Below are 22,763 nucleotides of genomic sequence, written 5' to 3'. Positions count from 1 at the left end.
TGGATTCAGCTGTTGTATATTATGTTTAATGCAAGTTTTATATCAAATATATTTGCTTGTATTTGTGTCACATTTTCTTTAGGGGAAATAAAAGGAAGTTGAAATTTAAGTTGGTGCATGTATTCTGTTTTAAGTAGCATTTCTTTGGGTTTTTATCTGCTATTTTGCATGTCAATAAAATGAATTTACATATGATGCCTCATAATGATAATATGACATGTAAGAGCAGGATGCAGGAGGAGGAGACGGAGTCAGAGCTATACTTTATCATCTCATTTGTCAAACATCAGGCCTAGAAAGTGAATATTTTTAACCTGGAGTTATAAAAATACACTCGGAATTGGGGCCGAACCCAGCTGTCATTGGGCGAGAAGCGGGGTAACACCTGGACAAGTCACCAGTCAATCACAGGGCTGACACATAAAGAAACCTTTCATGGTCACATCATGGTCACATTCACATAAATGATTTAACCGAGGACACATCTCATACCACTTTAAAGCTTCAAGGCACATTGTTTTTTCCCCCGGAGGAAATTAGGATGCAGTGTCTTATTTGTCGGTATTTCCAAAGACGGCCACGTCCCTCGAGAATACATGTCTCCCTTTTTCTGTAATAACAAAGGAAATGTCCCTCTTCAAATAGGTCGTTATTCTTGTCTTCACCACTAAGCCAAATATATTATCTGTTTTTTATTTTAGGGTTATACCTTATAGATTCACACTCATCGGTGATTACTGTGAGAGATGTTACATGTTGTATGTACTTTTTTGCCAAACTGTCTTCGAGTCTCCCAAAGTGGGATTAATACTGTAATTCCTCTCCTTCTGTCTTTGCTCGAGCCTTAAGTAAAAATGATTGCAAGATTAAAGAATTGAACGGACATAGAGAGAGAGAGAGAGAGAGAGAGAGAGAGAGAGAGAGAGACTGAATGGAAAGGTAGAGCGACATAGACTAAGAGTGTGGCGAGTGAAAGAGAGAGAGAGAGTCGCCATTACTGCCTGGCAGTGCTGCTGAGAGGGGAGGGAGCAGAGAGACGCAGGTTTCGGCTTACAGCGCATACCACACTAACGAGAGCAAAATACAGTAAAATACAGGCTAACCGGCCGTCTGGAACTACAGGGGACTACACCTTCAACCAAACCCAACTTCGGATTCTGTCGGAGGACACTATTGGGCGCAGACTGTGGATTGTAAAAAGGAGTTTTTTGCCTTGTAATGTGGGAATGCTTTCTCCTCTTTTCCGTGGTATGTGGATCTGGGAGCGACCATGTTAATAGGTGGGTAGGGGAATGTATTCGGACTGGGATTGGGACTTCATTAGCGTTAGCTAGCACTCTTTTCTTAGGGCGAAACCTAGCCCCATGATAGCGCCGTCTCAGGTTCAAGAAAGCTGGGATGACAATGTGAGTTTTGGCTGTTAAATTAGCGCTGGTTGTGATTTTAAACCGCCCCTCTCTCCAACGGTAGCCTGGGTTTGCAGTTGCTAACGCTAGCTCGCTAACTATCCCTCACCCTCTTGGCATGCGATGCTAACATAGCCTGGCTAGTGTTAGCTAATCGGAATTGGAAAGGTGGATTCTTTTTTCTCTCTCCCTGTAGTAAAAGGGCCAAACCAGGCCCAGCCTGGCTTCGTCTTCTTCCCCCAGGAGAAATTAATGACCACCGTATCAAATCCTGTGGTTGCCAATGTTAGCTATGGAGCATTGACGCATTAACATTAACGCCTGTCGGTTTATTTCAACATTAAAAAACTCGTTACTCGTAACTCCCATAAATCACTGCCATATTCCAATTGTGTTGTTTTTTTTCGTAGACTGCTATTTTTACATGACATCCCTCTTTTCAATGGGTTTTATTACAACGTAAAGACAGTAAATATTCCATAATTACTTTGCACATTAAAAGACATTTCACAGCTTAACGACATCCGACGTCCGGAGCCTGCACAGTTTTCTACGTTTATCCTAGATTTATTGGCATGTCTTCTAAGTTAGTGTGGAAGTTACTGGGTTGCCAGTTTTAGTGGAATGTCCTGCTAATCGCTAACATTAGCATTGGGGATGGAAGGAGGATCAGATCCTGAGGTGCCAGTGAGCAGATTATTGAAATATACAACATTCCCCCCCCCCCCCCCACATCAACGCCCAAAACGTCTCAGCTGTGATAAGACGTTGTGACCACACTTGTCATTAGCAGCTGATTAACTTTTATTCAGAGTCTAGGACTCAGTGGGTTTGTCCTGCTGCAGCTCTGCATGCTATTTGCATCGACTTGGACTGCTGCAGCTTCCATTGCCTTTTATCCAAACTCTCGTTAAAGGTATAGTCCGGCTTTTATCTTAGAGTCATCCTGATGGTTTCCCCTGACCCCTTGGCAGACCTTTAATTGCACTGCTTACAGTAGTGTGCCCGTATCTTGAGTTATACGTCCTGTCATTACTATTGATTATTACCCTGCATGAATGTGATTTTGGAATAATCAGAAAAAGAAAAAGTCCCATGATGGCTCCCTCAAGTCTCAACAACAAGAAAAGAAAGTTGGTACCCAACTTGACTCCACATTATGCAGAAACGTGGCCGACCAAAGCAGATCATTTCTTGATGTTAAAAGCTTTGTGTTAATTTAATTATGCACATCTGTTTTGGAAACGGGACAGTCCAAGGAGAACATTAATGCAGCAATAATGGGACCAAATTATGTTTCTCAGTTCATCAATATTTTCACAATAAATTCCGGTGCATCACCTCAGACTTTTCTTTATTGAATTTGATTTCTTGGAAGCGAGGCTTTTGACCAGATTAACCTTGATATTTCCTTTAACTGTCATTCTGGTGGTAGCAAATATTGAGATTTGGAAACACCACTTGATTTCATAAATGTGTTGGATGATACCCATAGGCATAACATTTTCCATCCACATGATGTGTTTGAGAGGGTTTTACTTGTACTTTCTTGTCCATTTGAGAAGCAGCAATTCCTTTTTGCTGGCATCAGTTTTATTGATATCAGAATTGATAAAAATGGACAGGCATGTCTCGGCTGAATCTGCTTTAAGACCAGTACACTGATGCATATTAGTATTGGCATATGCTAATAAGATGGGAAACATTCAATATCAGTATCAGCAAAAACAACCACATAAGGGCATTGGTACAGACAAGCCCTGCTCTGAATGATGGCCTGTATGATCGTGTCAGTTGCCTTGTAAACAGTTGTTCTTACATCATCGCCACTTCTGAAAGGGGAAGTCAGATGAGTGACGCGCTCGGCTTCAAGTCTGGACCTGACTCTCGAAGTGGCTAATGAAGGTTTAAATGTTTTAAATAGTTCTGTGCTTGACAACATCTGAGTTTCTTTAAAGGACAACATTCTCCCAGAAGCACCCGCCTTTGGCCTTTCACACAGTGTGAATCAAAGCAGCAGTGTAAGCAAGCTTCATTTTAACTGGGAACTACAAAAATGATGAATTTAGCGTGAATAAAATGTGTGAATGTATGTCCGCTTAGGGCTTCCGTATTCAAGTGCTCCCCGCTGGGTGTTCTCAAAAGACTGCCTCAAGTTGTCAGCTGGAAAAAATGCTCCTGTGGACACAGGGCCTCAATCACCTTTGTACCTGAGCAGCTATAAAAATGGCGGTGACAGATAATGGTCGAGGATGACTACCCAGCTCTGTCTGCTCTGCCATGATTTACACTAAGAGGAGAAAAGATGTAATGTTTGGGGAGTCCATTTTTCTCTGGCCGGGGAGCTCACTCTTTGCTTGTAGAAGGCAGTTTGGATTTTGCTCACAGGTTTTGATTCATCTCTTCCTGTGGGAGGAGAGTTGTCTGTTCTCAGGATCAGAATTTATTTTGGGGAAGCATAATGAGCCTATGGCGCCTCATTTACAGTAGATGGACTGCTCTTCTCTGTTGGAGCCCCACTTTGTGATTGGGATGAGAAAAATAAAGTGTATTTTTACCTACAATTCCCACAGGGTGCAGCTTTCAAAGGTGTGCTATCCCTGGCAGTGTGTTCATCTGTGTTTCAGGTCTTAACAGCATTTAGTCATCTCTAAAACCAGCCCGCCAAGTGATACCTTAATCCCCCCGGCAGCCTCACAGTGAATTGACTAATCATGATGCACAAGGCTACTTTTAGCTATTAGTGCAGCACAAATTCAGTTTGGGCTGTAGTGCCGGTTGTCTGCAGTAATAGGACCATCACAGGCTCCTTTCAAGACTTTATAGCTAACTGGCTAACAATGCTACCATTGCTCTTTTCATACATGTTACCATATATTTATGAGTCTCATATCGACCCTTTGTGTTGTCAGCAGAGAGAATGTACACTTTGATGTTGACTTAAAATGCACGACAGATGTCAGTTTGTTGTTTGATGTTTTTTGTCTGATCCTCTCAAACACTGTGGTTTGGTTCGAAATCAGGGTTGGGATGGGGAGGGGCACGGTCTGTAATTATTCACTGGTTTGTTGATTAACAGGGAATTACTAGATAGCAGTTGTAGTTGATGGTTTCAGTCTCTTGCCAAGTACAGATTGCTAATGTTCCTATTTGCAGTGACTGTTTGTGGCTGTTGGTCGGACCAAGAAAGCAAACTGAAAACCTCACTTAGCTAATTAGAATTTAAAGGCATCTATTAAAACATAGATCAGCACAAACATAATCAGTGAGTGAATTGTCGGTCAGCAATGTGAAGAGTTGTTAGTTTTGCCACCCAGGCATGAAAAACTGTGCTGCAGGCTTAATTACCACCTTTACGTGCAAGTGCACATGAGCTTCTGAATCTCTGAGCCACGTCTCCCTGGGTGCTTACTACAGTCAGGTGTGGCACCAATAGGAGCACAGAGGTTATTGTAAGGACTAGTGGTTAGATTTGTAAACCGGGCGGACCTGCTGGTCGGTTTCCTCTCTGACATCATCTAATATCCTGGGTGTGTTTGAAAGACAAGGAGCACGTGGCTTGCGGTGCCTGGATTGTAGATCAGCTGACTGAACATTAAAGGTGCACTTCCTCCTGGTAGTTGAGCAACTTTACTCCAGTATCCTGTAGGTTATGCACAATGGTATTTTTAGTTTTATAAATAGGAAAAGGGTTGTTGTGATCTCTTTGTTATAGTAGTGTATTATTAGGTATTTTATTTTAAATTCTAAATCAAAATGGATCAAAATAAGATTTCAATTTTGGGATACTAAATCAATAGTAGGATTCTCTGTATATTTTTCCTTTCAGCCCTGCCCACTTCAGCAGGTCTGAAGAAGGAAAACTTAAAAGATGGCAGAGTAGAGCGTTCCGTAAAACTGCAGCACCACTTTCAGAGACACCAACAAGTTCAACAGAACTGAGAACCTCCTCCGGTTTTCCTGAAGTCGCCCCGTGAGCCTCCAAAGTCAAACAGTAACATTATAATAAATACGTGTACATGCACATAATATTCCAAATTAGCTCTTATTGTGAATAAATATTCCTAATAAGCTGTTTACTTGGTTACTGATTCTGCAATTAATCCCAACCTAGCAAACCGGTGGCTAGTTGTTTTCTTTACAATGCAAAGAGCTGACTGTAAACAGGAAAGAGGCCATGTGTGTGGTGCAAACTGCTGTAGGAACCCAAAGAGGTTCCAAATGTTTCTTATGTCCTAGTGACATCACCATTTCTCACATGTCTAAGTTGGTAAATGCAAAAGATTTATAAGGCCTAATTTGGGATATCCAAAGCAATAGCTGTTCACATGATTTGCTTCATTGCTTCATAAATTCAATATAGAGTATGTTCTAGACCTTCTCTGTGTGAAAAAGACCTTGAGAATAACGTCTGTTTTGATGTTGCAGTATAAAAATGCAGTTGATTTTAGTTATTGTAGATAGAATATAGTGAGTATTGTCCTGGTTTTGGAATATAGATAACATTTCCATTATCTTGCGTTTCTTAAGGCTGCTGTGGATCTGCTGAACTCAGCACAAAACAGCCACACAGGTGACATCATCACCTTGGCCTCCACAAACAGGCAGGGGAAACCTCATTGCTTCGTCTCAGTGGGCTGAATTCCTACTCTGGTGCAGTTTCTCAGGCTCTGCATGCTTTCATGCTGCAGCTAGCAGTTCCAGCTCATGCAGGCAAATTCACTGGCTGATTGCCATCATTTCTGTAAAACACAACAATGACTGCGATTCTCTCGGCAGTTTGACTCTGGCAATCCCCGATGATACAGAAAGGCACAATCATCAGATGCATTTGCCACATTTATTTTTCACACATTATCATTTTCTACAATCTCTAATTTGTAAATTGTGAAACATTTCATTTCACCTGGCTGTTAATGTTGAATAGACTGAGTGAAAGCAGCAAAACAAATCATACCATAAATATTCATGACCGGAATATCAGGCAAATGTGGTCAGAGAATGGCAGGCAAAATAATCAGGATTATATGTTTAGCCCTAATCATGTAGCCCGAGGATGTGCCAACGATGATAACAAATCTGTGAACTGATTTATTTTTTTCTGTTTTATTCTCACAGCGAAGCAAATCATTTCTAGGTCAGTGGCTGTCAAAGGGCTTGAGTTGCATGCCATTTTTATCCTGCCTCGGCACAAATTGGATGAAAGCACTTCTTTTTCTCTGCAGGGGGAAAAGTGACATTGCCGAGCATCCTCTGTGATTGAATTACTCTCCCTTTCTCTTATATCAATTTTACAGTTACATTTAGGTTTTTGTCTATTCAAAACACCATTAGGATGTTGCAGTTATTAGAACAAAAATTAACTTGGTTTAAAAAAAACCCCCAGCACATTTTCATTTTCAAAACCTTTTATGGTAGTGTTTAAGATCAATCAAAAATCCTTGATGATGCTTTTACTTCTGAAGAGGGATTATTGGGTCCTGCACAACTGTGACAATATGTTCCTGTTTTTAGTTTTCTGATATCTCTGAATAATGCCAGATTACATGTCTTATTTGTTTTAAGTCACCACACTGTGCACACATTTGTCTGTGTCCTAAAGGAATATGCAGATAAACGCTAATAATTATATTGTGTTGTCTCTATCTTCTCCTAATTCCGAATTCTATGTTTTGCAGGTAGGTGATTAAAGGAAAAGCCGGCTGTACTATCCCAGCTAAAAGAAGACCCTGGATAGAAACTGAAAGAGTTGCATAGAGTTGGAGGGGGATATCGCCACTATCCAGAGAAAATCAGAATGAAAGTGCCTCTGTAACACTGACAAGCAGAACTGGGATGATCTCTTGACCTTTTTTCCTGGAAGTGACCAAGTTAGCGATGAGAGGGGGGATATAATGGCCAAAAACAAGGATGCACGCCCCCCAACATTCGCTGTCAGTGTGGTTGGCCTCTCGGGGACAGAGAAAGAGAAGGGAAATTGTGGCGTGGGCAAGTCCTGCCTTTGTAACAGATATGTGCGTCCTGATGCAGACAGCTACTACTCAGAGCACACCTCAGTGTTGAGCACAATAGACTTTGGGGGGCGTGTGGTTAACAATGACCACTTCCTTTACTGGGGGGACGTGTCTCACAGAGGGGACGATGGGTTGGACTGTAAAATCCAAGTCATCGAACAAACAGAATTCATTGACGACCAGACGTTCCTTCCCCATCGGAGTACGAATTTGCAACCGTACACAAAACGGGCAGCAGCAACCAAGCTCCAGTCCGCAGAGAAGCTAATGTACATCTGCACGGATCAGCTGGGCTTGGAGCAGGACTTTGACCAGAAGCAGATGCCTGATGGGAAGCTGAACATCGACGGCTTTGTGCTCTGCATCGATGTTAGCAAAGGTTGTAATAGGAAGTTTGATGACCAAATGAAGTTTATCAACAGCCTCTACTCCCAAATTGTTAAGTCAAAAAAGCCTATTGTCGTTGCTGCTACAAAATGTGACGAGTGTGTGGACCAGCACCTGAGGGACCTGCAGTCCTTTGTTGCTAGCAAGAAAAACCTATTGCTGATTGAAACGTCATCCCGCTCCAATGTAAACGCAGAGCTCTGCTTCAATGCCCTCATCCAGCAGTTGGATAAAACAAGGGGAAAGCCAAAAACTGTGCCATACCTGGAGGCGTATAAAATCCAAAGGCAGCTTGTTGCCTCAGTATCAGATAGATTTGAAAAGTTGATGGTTCACACTGTCAGAGATTACCACATGACGTGGAAAACGGTGGTCAACAATTTGAAAGGCCAACCAGACTATGACGAATTCATCACCTTAGAGGGCTCCAGGAAAGCACGCAACATGTTCACAAAGCACATTAGTCAACTGAAGCAGGAGCACATAAAGAGGAGAAGGGAGGAATACCTGACAACACTCCCAAAAACCCTGAACAACCTCCTTAATAACCTGGAGGAGGTCGAACCCCTCTCATGGCCTGAGGCGCAAAGTGTGATCCGGAACCGGCCTGATTTCCAGTACTGGTTTGTGATTCTGGAACATACGCCCTGGGATGAGACAGACCACATCGACATCAGTGACCGCAGGATACCCTTTGACCTCCTTGATACACCCGATGGTGAGAGAATTTACCACAACCATGTCCAGCACCTGCTGTCTGAAAAGAGACGGGTGGAGATGAAAGAGAGGTTCAAGAAGACGCTAGAGAGGGTGCATTTTATCAGTGCAGGGCAGCCTTGGGAGGAAGTCATGTGCTTTGTCATGGAGGACGAAGCCTACAAGTACATCACAGAATCAGATAGGAGGGATGTTTATTGTAGACACCAGCAGGAAATAGTTGAAAGGGCCAAAGAGGATTTTCAGGAAATGCTTTTTGAGCATGCTGAGCTATTCTATGACTTGGATCTGAATGCCACCCCCAGCTGCGACAAGATGAGTGAAATTCACAGTGTGCTAAATGAGGAGCCCAGATACAGAGCACTGCAGAAACTTGCCCCAGATAGAGAGTCACTCCTCCTCAAACACATTGGGTTTGTTTACCATCCCACTAAGGAGACATGCCTGAGCGGGCAGAACTGTGTGGATCTGAAAGTGGAGCAGGTTTTAGCCAACAGGCTGGTGCAGCTCGACCACGGACGCTCCAATCTCTATTATAACAGTGCCAACATTGATAAGATCAACCTCTGCCTCCTGGGAAGGGAGGGTCTCTCACAGGAACTTGCCAACGAGATCAGAGCTCAATCCACAGATGACGAGTACACCCTGGATGGTAAAATTTATGAACTGGAGCTTCTTCCTGTGGATGTCAACTCCACACTGCTCTTCAGCCACACTTGGGTCAACACTTTCAAGCCACATGGCTGCTTTTGCGTGTTTAATTCCATAGAGTCCCTCAACTGTATTGGGGATTGCATTGGCAGGATCAGAGCGGAGATAGCACAGAGTCGGAGAGATAGGTTTGCTCAACCACTACCCTTCATTCTCATCCTGGCAAATCAAAGGGACAATGTTTGCAAAAACATACCAATCCTGAGGCACCAGGGCCAACAGCTGGCAAACAAGTTGCAGTGTACCTTTGTCGACATCCCCTCTGGGGCTTTTCCACGTAAATTCACAGAGTTCCAAATTAAGCAGGGTCTCCGAGCAGTGCTTGAGGGGCTAAAGCATAACTTTGATGTTCTGGCCCCGCTGCCCTCTATCAAAGACATGTCAGAGACAGACCTTAGGATAGTCATGTGTGCCATGTGCTGGGATCCTTTCAGTGTCGACCTTATCCTCTCGCCTTTCCTAGACTCACATTGTTGTAGTGCAGGGCAGCCAGGTCAGAGCAACACGTTGATACTGGACAAGATCATTGGGGACAGCAGAAGGAGGATTCAGGTCACTGTCCTTTCTTATCACTCTGCTATCGGTGTTCGCAAAGATGAACTGGTTCATGGCTACATTTTGGTGTACTCTGCCAAACGCAAGGCCTCTATGGCGACCCTGCGGGCGTTCTTGGCTGAAGTCCAGGATGTGATCCCTGTCCAGATGGTAGCAATCACTGACAGCCAGGCAGACTTCTTTGAGAATGATGCCATCAAGGAGTTGATGACGGAGGGGGAGCACATTGCCACGGAGATTGCTGCAAAGTTTACTGCACTCTACTCACTGTCACAGTATCATCGACAGACAGAGGTTTTTACACCCTTCTTCAATGAAGTGCTTGAGAAAAAGCATAGCATTGAGAGCTCCTTTCTCTTTGACAGCTCATCACGGGAGTGCCCCACTGGTGCCAGTGAAGACGTCTTTCCAACATCACCACATAGCCATTCCCCAGCCTACAACACCTATTATCCAGAATCTGATGATGATAATGAGGCCCCCCCACCTTACAGTCCAATTGGTGATGACGTCCAGCTTCTCCCCACACCCAGTGAGCGGGCCAAGTACCGGATTGACCTGGAGGGCAATGAATACCCAGTTCATAGCACACCTGTTGGAGACCATGAACGCAACCACAAAGTGCCTCCACCTGTCCGGCCCAAACCAGTGTTACCCAAACCTAATGTCAAAAAGCTTGATCCCAAACTGCTAAAAACAATTGAGGCTGGCATGCGGAGCAACAGTAGGATGCCACGTGGCCCAATGACACATAGCGAGGATGTGGAGGCATCAGATAACTATGCAGACCCGGTGGACACCTTGCTAAGGTCCAGGGGCTTCCACAACGATGACATATATGCTGTGCCTGATGATGCACACAGCCGTCTGGTCAAAATAAGAAACTCCTTTGGCGGTTTACATAGCCTTCATGGAGGCGGAGAGGAAGAGAATGGATTTGACAGGAAGTCTCAGGCTGGACGGCGGCCATCAAAATACAAACATCGTTCTAAAATCCTGTTCAGCAAGACAAAGGCCTACCAAAGACGATTCCACTCTGACAGCGATGGCGAGGAGTCTGGCCCCGCTACGCAGAAAAAGAAAAAGGGAAGAGCCCACCGTGGCAGCGAAGAGGACCCACTGCTGTCCCCTGCTGACCCCTGGAAGGGTGGTATAGATAACCCAGCCATCACCTCTGACCCAGAGCAGGAGGACAGGAAGATGAAGAAGAAGAAGACGCCCAAGACACCAAAGGAACCGAAGAAGGTGAGTCTTGGCTATCATGAATGTGGCTTTTGCAGAGTTTAAATTACAGGTTGGTTTTATCAACTGCTTTGAGCAAATAGGATGGTTCAAAGGTGCTCTATAAAGCCACAAAACCCAGAAATAAGTCATTATTGTCACCAAAATACAGAGTCAAAGCTTTCGAATGTCTTTTTAAGAGAGACTGAAAGAGAGTGTGTTTGTGTAAAAAAGCAGAAGGGATTTATGTTTAGTATAGTGTGACCCAAATAGTGTGGGCGTGAGATATGAGCAGATTTCTGTTTTAATAGGTCCGAGAATCTTGGTGAGAATAAACTAGTTTGTTAATTGAGTGTTGAAATGGTTTATGAGCCTCCCCACCTTACAGGCTGCAGACAATCAATAAAAAGCTTGATAAAAACGCACCGTTGAAGACAGTAGGGCTCTGTCAACATAATCTCAGAGCAGCGGCTGCATCGGTGATAAGATGGCTGCTTATCCTTTACAACAGCTCCCTAAAGGTCTGAAACAGCAAGCTCGTATGATTCAGCCTGTATGATATAAATGCCTAGACAAATACTGTGTGCTTACACAAGGGGAAACTAAACTAGCCCTTTTCTGTAGACAAACAAATAAATGCTATGTTTACAGTTCTGCTGTTAGGCAATTGTGTGCACTAAAACACACATTAACATCCATGCACCTTAGCCCTCTGGCACGCATCAGATTACGGTGTGCAAATCAGTATAGAAGCAGCCGCCAGCGCTACATGGGTGTCATGAATGCAGGGCATTGTTGGAACATTCAAACTGTCTTTGATAATCAGAGAGGGGAGCAGAAGGAGAACCACAAGGTACAAAATGGAAGGTGTTTAGTCGCTGTCCCGGCCAATTAGAGAGGAGCCCGATCCGCTGTAGGCATGACAACACTTTGAAGAGCAGAGGAGTGTGGGAAATCAAAGCCACATCAGCACCTCGTTTCTCGTCCCAGCCTTTGTCTTGTGTAACGGTTTTGCCTGATGTTGTCTTATTTCTTCTCGCCTTCCTCCACATGGACTTCTCCTCTCTTTCCCTTCATCCCACTAACTTTCTTTCTGATCTATTTCCCGATTGACCTCCTCCTCCTCCTCCTCCTCCTCCTCCTTGTCTCTGATATGCTCTGCTTTCTCATCACCCTCTCTCCTTCTTCACTTTTGCTCTCCCTCATGTCTTTTTCTCAATTCCCTCCTTTCATTCCTTCCTTCTCTCTTGTCCAAATGCTCATGCTCTTTGTTTTCTCTTTGAAACTTATTTTGTTCCCTTTCACTGCCTCCCTTTCTGCTATCCACCCTTCCCTCTCCTCCATCATGGCTTCTTCTTTCCTCACAATCTCAATCCTCTTATACCGCACTACTTCCTTTTTTCTTCCTTTAACTTCCCCATTCCTTCTCCGCTGTTTTTCCATTCTCTATTTCCTCTCCCTTTCGCTATGTATCCCTCCTTGTCATTTATTATTTTCTCTTCCTCTTCCTCTTTTCCTTCCCCCTTTCTCATCCATTGTCTCTTACCAATCTTATCACTCCTGCTCTTTCCCTCTCTCACCCCCTCTCTTTGCTCTTTTTTGTCTCGGTTCTTACTTTCTCACCTCATCCCCCCCTTGCAGCCGAAATCTTCCAAACCCCCGAAGCCTCTGTACCCCCCCACACGAAGAACCTGGGAGAGCAACTACTTTGGCGTTCCCCTGCAGAACCTGGTGACCGCGGATCGACCCATCCCACTCTTCATTGAGAAATGTGTTGACTACATTGAGCGCACAGGTGAGTAATGCATTTCCCTTTCTCTTTCTAACTCTGTCTCTTATCCCTCTCTCTTTTGTTGTTTTTGTTCCTTTTTTCTGTGCTGCCTGTGCATTCAGGTGCAGCCAGGCTCTCTCCGGCGTTTTGTAACTCTTGCAAGGTACAGCTGGTTTGTTTTTACATGCACAAGCTCTGTGGTTATCTGGTGTGAAAATGCCTCTCATGTCTTTTCCAAATAAGTAATTGAGTGAGAGAAGGGAGGAAGGAAGGATTGGTGGGGAAGCAATTTCAGCTGGAGAAGGAAGCACATGAATCTTAATTTCATGAAGGTTTACTGCTCGGCTCTGACGTCACCTGTCAAACATGTTTCGTCTGGTCTGTCAGCGAGCCAGCCTGGCAGGCCAACACTCAGTACAAGTCCATTTCAATTCAGTTAGCTCTATTGGGATGGTTTTGATGTGTTGCCAAAGCGCTGTTGGGATGATGACAAAATAAGATGGTAAAAGATTTCTGAGATCAAAGAACAGATTGAGGGACGACAGTAGAGAGATTTAAACAGGTAGAGCAGAAGAGAGAGAGAGAGCAGCTGTGGTCGAGCGACATAGACAGGAAGTGAAGAGAGCGAGGACCGTTAATGTAAACAAAGCAGTGAAACATGTAAAAAACGTTATTTACTGATTGTTTCACATCAGTTACGCCTCTAAACAACAAACTAACGCGCCTACACCTCCGGACTAGGGATGGGCATTTCTGGTAGTCTCAACATTCCAGCACTCTAATCACCGTATGAACGAGAAATCGAATACTCGCAAATTATATTCCTTTATTACCGTTAAAAAAAATATACGTTGGACGCGGACCCCTCAGCCCGGAAATAGTAGGCGATACAGTATGCCTGTAAGAGAACATTACTATAAAACACTTTTACATTAATGTAAATAAATAGCCAACAATCATCAAACAACCTGAACAGGCCCTTCAGTTAACGTTGTTGTAACATACACAGCTCGCGGACTGTATGGACTTCTGGTTGCTTAATACGCAACTCTAAATCCACAGCCAGTCAAACATTCCACGTTAAAATAAATATTACATTTTTTAGCCTGCAGCTTCAAAACATCACACAATGATGAGCCGTGGATAACACATTCAACTTAATGATGATATTAATACCAATCGGCAAAGTAACGCTTTCCTCATACATGTTTCCCACTCTCGTAGCTGTTGTTCGGCGTGATGGCGGCTCGTACTCCGGCTCAACAAACGCCATCAGCTCACAGAAGCCCTCTCCTTCCGCAACACCTAATGGGAGCATACCTCCAGTCACCATGTCCGTTATTAGCTGGCTAATCTTCTCCGCTCTGGTATCATCACAATGACGTGTGCTAACAGGGCTAGCAAATGATGTGATGCGAGACCGCCTGTTCGCTGTCTCCGCTGGCTTCTCCTTGAGCTTTAAGCGCGTGTGGTGAAGCATCGAACTGGTGTTTCTATGATCTACAAGTTTAACAGCACATATCTTGCACAGCACGTTATCGTCGTCTTTTTTGTTACTTCCAGACGTCACTTTTTCCTGGTCACGACTGACACGGTGAATGTACCTGAGTTAATCTACTTCAGCTGAAAACAACGCATGCGCGAGTAGTGTAACCTCACTTGAATAATGACGTCAACAAAGAGTTCTCAAGTATTCGTCCCCATCCCTACTCTGGACAACCCTGCAGGAAGGCACAGCGTGTAGTTTTTCTAGGCTGAACTTGTGTCTGAAACAATTGTGCCGAAGAAATTGTTCGAAGGGATTAACTGCCACATTTTAGATGGTTTCAGCTTCTAAAGTGTCAGTTCTTTGTCTGAAATCATTGGCCTTTGGACTGTTGGGTGAAAGAAGCAATTTTGAAATGTCACTCTTCGGCTCTTGGAAGTTTTGTTTGTATTTGGAAGATTTATTAATAATGACACCAATTGTTGTGCAACCACAGCTGAAGGTGACCGTCTGCGCAGTCTCTAGACCAGCAGGGAAGGATGGTTTGGAAAAATACTTTATAAACTTTTAAAAAACTCAAACGACAGCATCAAGTGTCCTGCGGTTTGCTTGGAAAGGATGTTACTGGCGTGTCAGAAATGTAAATGAGGAAAAGATTCCAGAGCAGTAATTGAGACGCCCCAATTAGCTCACTTCAAGCTGCTTGATTAGTAGACGTCAGTGTTGTGTCAGAAGAGCAGAGAGGACTTATTCTGGATATATGATGGGGTTAAACAAGACATGTGGCCTGCACGGACTTCTGTAGCTCAGACTGGTGATGAGACACCCAATGCATGCTGGGTATGTGTCTGGCTTCCTGCCCAGCTGTCGTAAAGAAAGCCTCCCCCAAAGTCTGAGGGATTCCTCAGTGAAGCCGTGGATCAGTCTGATAGATATTTATACACCATGAGGCGGTGTCTCTGAGCATTTTCCTTTTTCTTTATGGATGACTGAGGTGGGATTTAAACCCACAACTCGGTGTCCAATGCCTCACTGCTCTATTCAACCATACAAGCCGTAAATCCTGCACTAACCCAAACTGTAACTTTTTTCCCTCTGATCACTGAAATGAATATTTTAAGCACACTTCAAATTTTATGAGCTTGTTGCATAATGTATTTACTCATGGTTCAGTGCTCTGTTCCCTGTTCAGTGCCTTAGAATAAGCTGTAAGAAGAAAAAGTGTCTCATGGTGCAACTTTTCCCCCTGGTCAAAGGCTCTAAATATCTGATGACCTGATGTGTCCTGTCGAGTTTTGTTTGTGTTCAGCGGGGATAGCATTGCCTCATTAGCTTTGATTTTCTTTGTTTTTTGGAGTGAGAGAATGGCTCTATGTGGAATGTAGATCTTGTTTTGAGGGACAGTTGTTTTGTGAGAGTGGCCTCTGTGGATAAGGATCTGCTAAGCTGAGACTAAGCTGGTTTTACCACCTTAGTCAGTTTTTCTGTCCTTCTTCGTCCTTCATCTGACACCATATGAGCAGTAAATGTATAACATGCATATTAAAAGGAGTTTTTTCTTGTGTTTCTTCCAGCCTTCATAACGATCAGTTCTATTTTCAAGGTAGCGTTTGGCGTCTCTTTCAGCTCTTTCCGTTCCGGGGCTGTTAATTCCTGTCCTGAAAATCCCTTCCGAATATGTTTTGATATTCGGCTGGATCTACATGAGCCCGTTCGTGGCTGCCAACCAAATTTAGGATTAATCCAAGCGCTCTATGTGTGTGGATGTGTGTGCGGACGCCTGCCAGCTGACAGCGCTGTATTGGAGATTTCATGGCTAGTGCCATGAAACTCTTTAAGTCCAGACGGTCTGTTGGGGGGGATTTCACAGCTTTTTCCCTCCCTTCCTTTTTTTTGGGGAATATCGTTTCTCAACATACTCAGCAAGAACATCTTTGTGCATTTTAAAAGCTGCTGTTGTGTAAGTTGCTTCATATCCAGACAATTTCAGATCTTTCACGACTTGATGCGACCTTTCAGGTTGCTGCAGAAAGAGGTTAGGATTGTCTTCACAGCCGCCTGGTTGCCTTGGCAATCTGCCTGTTAAACACAATGAAGTTTGTAGCTTAGAGAGGGTGGGGTCGACATGTGAAAGTAGAGAGTTGTGAGGGATTGTGGGTGTTCGCGTGATGTTCCAGTGGTTAGGAAGACCCTCCTTCAGCGGAAGAACTGTCTGCCTACTTGTGTCGGCTAAAGTAAGATACTGAACAACTGCAGAGCTGCTGCTGTGTCTGACCTCTGACCTCTGAGCAGGATCGGAGGCTGTCCCAATGGGAATCATTAAAACATCTCGATTGTACGGTGTTGTCATAGTTTTCCCGTCAGATGCCAGACCCGTGTCACATTAATTTCAGGTGAAAGTGTCGAAGCACTCCTCCCCTGTGTGGTGGCACACTTAATAGAGTGGTTTTCATTGGACGAATGCTCACAGCGAAGGGTGTGATTGATGTTCCTGGTCTGTGGCTGAGACGTGTCACCCACAGAAACTCAGGCTACACCCACACTTTTAGATGTTTGTTTTAAAATGATACATTTTGCATCATTAACACCAAGCGTCCACACTACTGCGCTGTGTTCGAGCCCCTAACACAGAGACATTGCTGACCCCACTGTAGTATAAAAGCTCTTGGGCTGCGTTTTCCTGTGTACAGGTAGAAACAGAGACCACGATGACGCTCATGTTTTTCTAATCAAACACTTCCCTGATTCATCGCGCCCCTATCACGTGATCCTTCTCCTGGAAGAAAACATCAGGCTTTGATTGGCAGATGTTAACTCAACATGAACATCTAACTCCAGGCACTGCTGACCCTGGTTGTTATTATTGGTGAGAAACCCAGTGCCTGTTTACACACCTGTCCTAAGTGTATGTGAACGTTTTTATTTGAACGTTTTTTGTTGGTTGGAATATTTTATGATTTGTTCTTTTTAGTTTTTTTTCCAGCTTTGGATTCGACAGAGACTAAACAATAATTAGAAAAGCAGGGTAAATGCTGATTATTTTTGTTATTAGGTTCTAAAACCTGATTATTCTTTTGTTGATGGATTCATGGATTAATCCTGTAATTGTTTCACCTCTACATAAGAATATTTACTTGATGAATCCACAAGGAAAACGGACCTCATTTGCAGCCCGAGTATTGGCACGGTTTTATTTGTGTGGTTGCAGCACGGAGGCCAGACGGCTGGTGTGTTTAGTTTAACCGCATGTAATAAGCTGCCCGCCGAGAGGCACGGAGGCAGAGAGGTGATGATAGCTGTTTGTGGTGCCTCTGGTTTCCGCCCAGAGAGTGTGAGAGGAAAAACTGTGACTTTATGCGCGTGTCAGACCGAGTGTGGCTGCAAATGTGACTGAACGTGTGAAGACGTGAAACTGTGACTGTGTGTGTGTGTGACCTTTATTTGTGGAAGTGATAAGACTGTCATGTGGTTTGTGCGTCAGCTCCTTCCAACCTGGTTGATTTAAGGCAGATCTGTTACTTTAGTGGGGTTTTTATGCTGAATGCTCGAGAGGAACCAGCTAATTAAGAGAACGTCAGTCAAGAGTTTTGTGTGCAGCATTAAAGAACTATTAAAGGTCTGAGATAAAGTAGGGCCATGAATAAGGACGTGTTTGTTCAGTGCACTGCCTCTGTTTCCTGTTACAGGAGATCTGCTTGTTATCAGTTTTAGTGTGCTCCAGTCACCACATTATAACGATACTTACAGGCTTCCTGAAGGTCTGGCAAACCCTGAAAGGTTTGTGGATTTTTAGAAAAGGGAACAGAATAGGAGCCCTTAAAAACACTTTTACTTTAAAGTTGAAAAAATATTGAGCTCACACATTTTTCCGTGGCTCATCTGAGTGTCTGAACAGTCTCTTCAGTCCAGAAGAAAACCATTGGATGTTTCGCCTGGGAGATTTATTGACATGATGTGACAAATTTAAGCAGAGACATCCACACTGTGTTTCCGTCTTGCCTCAGAAAATGTAAAAACTCTACTCGGGTCCTTTTTTTTGATTCTAGAAAAGACTTAGAAAACTATTGTCCTTGAATTTGTCAGCCAAGGTGATTCTGACTTGACAGTCACGCCCTTATGGAGAAAACTCTTCTTCAGTTGTACAAAGGAAAGAGACACATCATTACATCACAGAGTTTTATTCACATCACGCTGCAGTTTGTCTTTCTTAAGGTATCACCTTATTTTCAGTGAATCCTTTGGCTTCCAAGTTATTTTGTTACAGTCAGCTTAATATGTGATTCTTCTTCAGCTGAGTGCTCAGCCTCGATATTTCATCCATTAACCATCCCTGTGCACTCACGTCCTTCCCATAGTGCACATGCATCAACGGGAAGAAGAAGCACTGGCCCGGCAGGCAAACAATCCATTTTTGGTGGCCCGATTTCAGGGATGAAAACAATCAAGAAAAGGCAATTTAGTGTAACGCAGTTCAGGGTCTGTATTCTTAGACAAAGGCTGGGGTTAGCTGTAGCAGGACCCTTTTATTGGCACATGAATTAATTGTGGATATTTTTCCTTCTAAAAGCCCAGAAGCAACCACAAAAGGCAGCAGAACAAGACGTAGAGTCAACTTGTTGTAGGAGTCGGACCTTTGTAGGAAATCCACTTGAATAAGGCTGAATCCCGTCAGTCTTTGCTAACTGCGAACGGCACCTATTATATCCCTAAGAGTTGGAGTAAAGCATGCCAGGTCTTTGAAAGGACACGTGATGTAGGGCAGCAATAAACAACTACTTTGATGGTCATCAGTTATTGAAACAGTTAATTGACTAATTGGATAATAAATTGCAGAATGACTTAATGGCTCTTATTAAGCTATCAGCTTTTAAATGTAGTTGGAGGTTCTTTTAATGATGTGCTAACTAACAATAAAGACAATAAATATGAGTTCTTCATTCAAAAACATGTCTTTTAATAAACTTAACTGCTGATTTGGCTCCTACTGAAACAGAAGAGACATAAAACATCCAATATCAAGTTTTTGTGCATTAAAACCGACAGACAAAGTGCTGCTTGCGTGCGTCACCGACGTGTTCCCGTGATCATGAAGGTCCGCTTTACAGATCCTGCAGGCGATTTGCCGCCTTTTCTTTCCAGTGTTGGAAGTTTGAGGATGCGACGGTGTCACATCGGCTGCCGCCATTTCCCTATGATGTGTTTGCCTGTCGCTTACCAGTCACTGGTTTGCATGCGCAACTCTCAACAGAGATAGTAAGGATGCAAGATGATGTTATGTGAGCACAGCATGAAAAACACGCGCAATGAAGTCACCAACGAATTATAGACAATTAAATTTGTTGCAGACTAATTTTGCCGACAATGTCGACTAATCGTTGCGGCCCTAACGTGTTGCCAAACACTCATTTTTCTCAGGAATAGGCAACAACCACACAACCGCTGATCCAGTCCTGTGCCTTTGTTTATTTTCGAGAGGAGGAACACACTTTGAATGATTGAGATGATGTTGATCAAAATACTCTGCCTGGCCAAAAAAAGTCACCACCTGGATTTCACTAAGCAAATAGGTAAGAGCCTTCCATTGGATAATTACTGCAGTCAGCTGGCAACAAGTTATTGAACCCTAACTGATGCAGTGAATCTGGGGTTGCTTCCGTTTGTCCGGGTCGAGGCTCAGCGATGTTATGTGCCCAAAAAATGAGGTCAGCTGACTACCTGAATGACCAGGTTTTTCCATCAATGGGTTTTTTCTTCCCTGATGGCACGGATATATTCCAAGATGACAATGCCACGATTCATCGCGCTCAAATTGTGAAAGAGTGTTTCAGGGAGCGCGAGACGTCATTTTCACACATGGATTGGCCACCTCGGAGTTCAGACCTTAACCCCGTGGAGCATCTTTGGGATGTGCTGGAGAAGACTTTACGCGGCGGCCCGACTCTCCCGTCATCAATACAAGATCTTGGCGAAAAATTTATCCAACTCTGGACGGAATTAAATGTTGTGACAGTGCGTAAGCTTTTCAAAACGATGCCACGGCGAAAGCGGGCCGTAATCAAAGCTAAAGGCGGTCCAACGAAATATTCGAGTGTGTGACTTGTTTTTTTTGGCCTGGCAGTGCATGACCAAACTGGTTACTCTGACATCTCTGGAGTTGATGTTGCATCATTAACCTGGTCTGGACCTTGAAGTTTTCTCTGCTGTCGACTTTTTCTCCGCTCAATCAGAAAGTCACGAAGCTTTTAACGAAAACACGGGTCACTGGTGAATTCATTTTTGCACATGAATACGTTGACTAAAAGGAATTTTTGATGGATCTGTATGTAAAGCCTGATGTTCTCCCATTCTTTATATCAAAAGGAGAGTTGTTTTGTTGCTCTATGCACTAAGTAAGTGAGTGACTGTCAGGGCTATCTCTTTGTGTGTGGCCTTTACAGCGCAGTGATAGGTCCTGAACTGACATTTCTCCAAAATGCAGCAGTCAGGGGATCATGCTTTCAGACCGCCGCGGTATTACCCAACTGTACAAGGTCGAGCACAAATCTCTACTCTGTATTTTGTGCATTAAGCCCGGTGTTATCCGGAACAACACACAGAGAGGTCAACTGCAGGAAAAAATTTCTACGAGAATCCAGTACGAAGGAGGCGAAGGGTCAGAGCCGCAGAGACCTGATAATAGTCCTGAGAGAGGAGGGCTGTGGAACAGAAAAGAAGGCTCAGAAGAGTGAAAGGATTTTTTAGTAGAAAGAACGGATGAGAATGAACTGTAAGCGAAGAGATGGTGACACAAGGTACTTCTCAAGAGTTTCCTGCCCACACTCTGCAACCTTTTCACAGATATTCAGACAGCAGTTGTAGCTTTGAAAAATGACTGCTTTAGTGAGGCAAGTGCAGCGTGTTCAGTCCTCTGGCAGAGTCTCACGTGGTGGCAGGACACAAAGTCACAACGTCCAAATGTCCTGGAGGGAGACGTCCTGCTTGTTCTCGCTTCAAGAGCTGTAAAACACATTCAGTGGTGAGGTTTTAAGGGGGTTTAGTCCCTCCGGTTGCTCTACAGCCCTGTGTAGACTAAAAGATACTTAGATCACTGACCTCAGGATCGTTTGTGCTTGTACTCGTTGGTTTCACACAACCCTTGAATGTCCGCCTTCACATAAACATCAGAGAACCAGAGATTTCGCTTTGAGGCAGTTAAACTGGTCAAAAGGATGGATTTTAAAATGCTTGTTTTACAATGTAGTTCGATCTCCCGTTTCTGGTCCTGAATTAGGGTATGAAAGCTGTGTAGCTGTGGTGACAGGCGAAACCCAAATTGCTGACTTAAGTTGGAAAAATTCCAGTTTTGTCCATTCGTGTCTTTGCTTTGACTTTGTTTAGAAGTCGCTCAGTTCAAAGAATTTGCTTTGTGATTGCTTATGCACCTTTGATGGGAGATTCACAGCTGGGTTTGGGAGATTTTTGGCAGACAAATCTGATTATCTTGTATTTTTTTTGCATTAAAATGATGAATTATAAAGAGTTTCACCATTGGGTTCTTCATTAATATAGAGCATAGAAGTGAATAATTAACTCTAAGTGCTCACTGATGAAAGATTCTTCATATTGGACATGCCATCCATGCTGCCTTTCAGCAGCGCAGTATCAGTGGTAAGTAACCACATCACTACACAAGCCAGCTTAAGAAACCTAACTTTTATAAAGAATGTCTGTGCGTCTCAGCAGATGGAAAGTAGTTCTTCTTCAGCTTCATTCGTCTTGTTTGTAAAAAGCCTCTGAAAGTAGGCTGAAGGGGATGCAAAGCAGTGTAAGTGAGCCACTAGCTCACTTGGTTTTCTTCTTCCAAAATGCTCTTTGTTCACCAGAAAATGCTGACATTTTGGTATTTTAAAAAGGCTAAAGCACACACGCCCCAGGCTCCAGTCTGCACCAGTTCAGGCTGCATCTATTTTAATCCAGTGTAAGTGAACCCCCGTTTAAACTGCACATTCGTTAAAACGTCCAGTGGACGAGATATCCAATTTAACCAGGCGGCCCTCTGTGGAGCTCCTAGCCGTCCCTGAAACTTCTGGGCCTGGAGCCAAAAAGTGAAAGGCACAATAGGGCGGATTTTTGTCGGGTCTGCTTACATAAAAGCCCTCCGAACATCAGTTTGGCTTCTGAGAATAAAACCTTTTTGACGAACTGGGTCTTTGAGATGACGAGCAGACAGCTGCGACTGCGTGAGCGAGGCCACACAGCGCCCTGCCGCCGAACTCGATTAGAGAAGTTTTATTAAATGCTTCCTGCTCCCCAGAGACATCAAATGGTATTCGGTACGAAGGCTGGAGAGGGAGCGGCAGAGCAATGATTAAATGGCTTTTTGATGCTGATGCATTTGGAAGTCCCATTGGCTGTTATCTTCCCCAGCACTTAGTATAATGTGAGGAGGGAGGAGAGCCGCTCTGTTCTCTGCTTTTCAAAAGAACTTCCGTCGGCTATTTGACCGGATTAAACAA

The 22,763-nt window shown here is 43.8% G+C and overlaps 1 protein-coding gene across 1 annotated transcript in view; it reads left to right on the top strand.

The window, feature by feature from the left end:
• Positions 1-1,021: 1,021 nt before the first annotated feature.
• arhgap5 (Rho GTPase activating protein 5) overlaps positions 1,022-22,763 on the top strand; it is a 59,058-nt gene continuing 37,316 nt past the window's right edge. The window contains exons 1-3 of the mRNA XM_069661790.1: positions 1,022-1,280; positions 7,085-11,035; positions 12,653-12,806. Coding sequence (XP_069517891.1) covers positions 7,301-11,035; positions 12,653-12,806 — 3,889 coding nt within the window. The 5' untranslated portion in view covers positions 1,022-1,280; positions 7,085-7,300. The remainder of the gene's footprint in view (positions 1,281-7,084; positions 11,036-12,652; positions 12,807-22,763) is intronic.

This window comes from Semicossyphus pulcher, unplaced genomic scaffold (genome assembly GCF_022749685.1).
Source record: "Semicossyphus pulcher isolate SPU_LCO1_2020_fin unplaced genomic scaffold, fSemPul1.0.p SCAF_14, whole genome shotgun sequence".
Taxonomy (NCBI): Eukaryota; Metazoa; Chordata; class Actinopteri; order Labriformes; family Labridae; genus Semicossyphus; species Semicossyphus pulcher.
The sequence above is the reverse complement of the archived record's forward strand: the minus strand, read 5'-3'. Positions and strand labels throughout refer to the sequence as shown.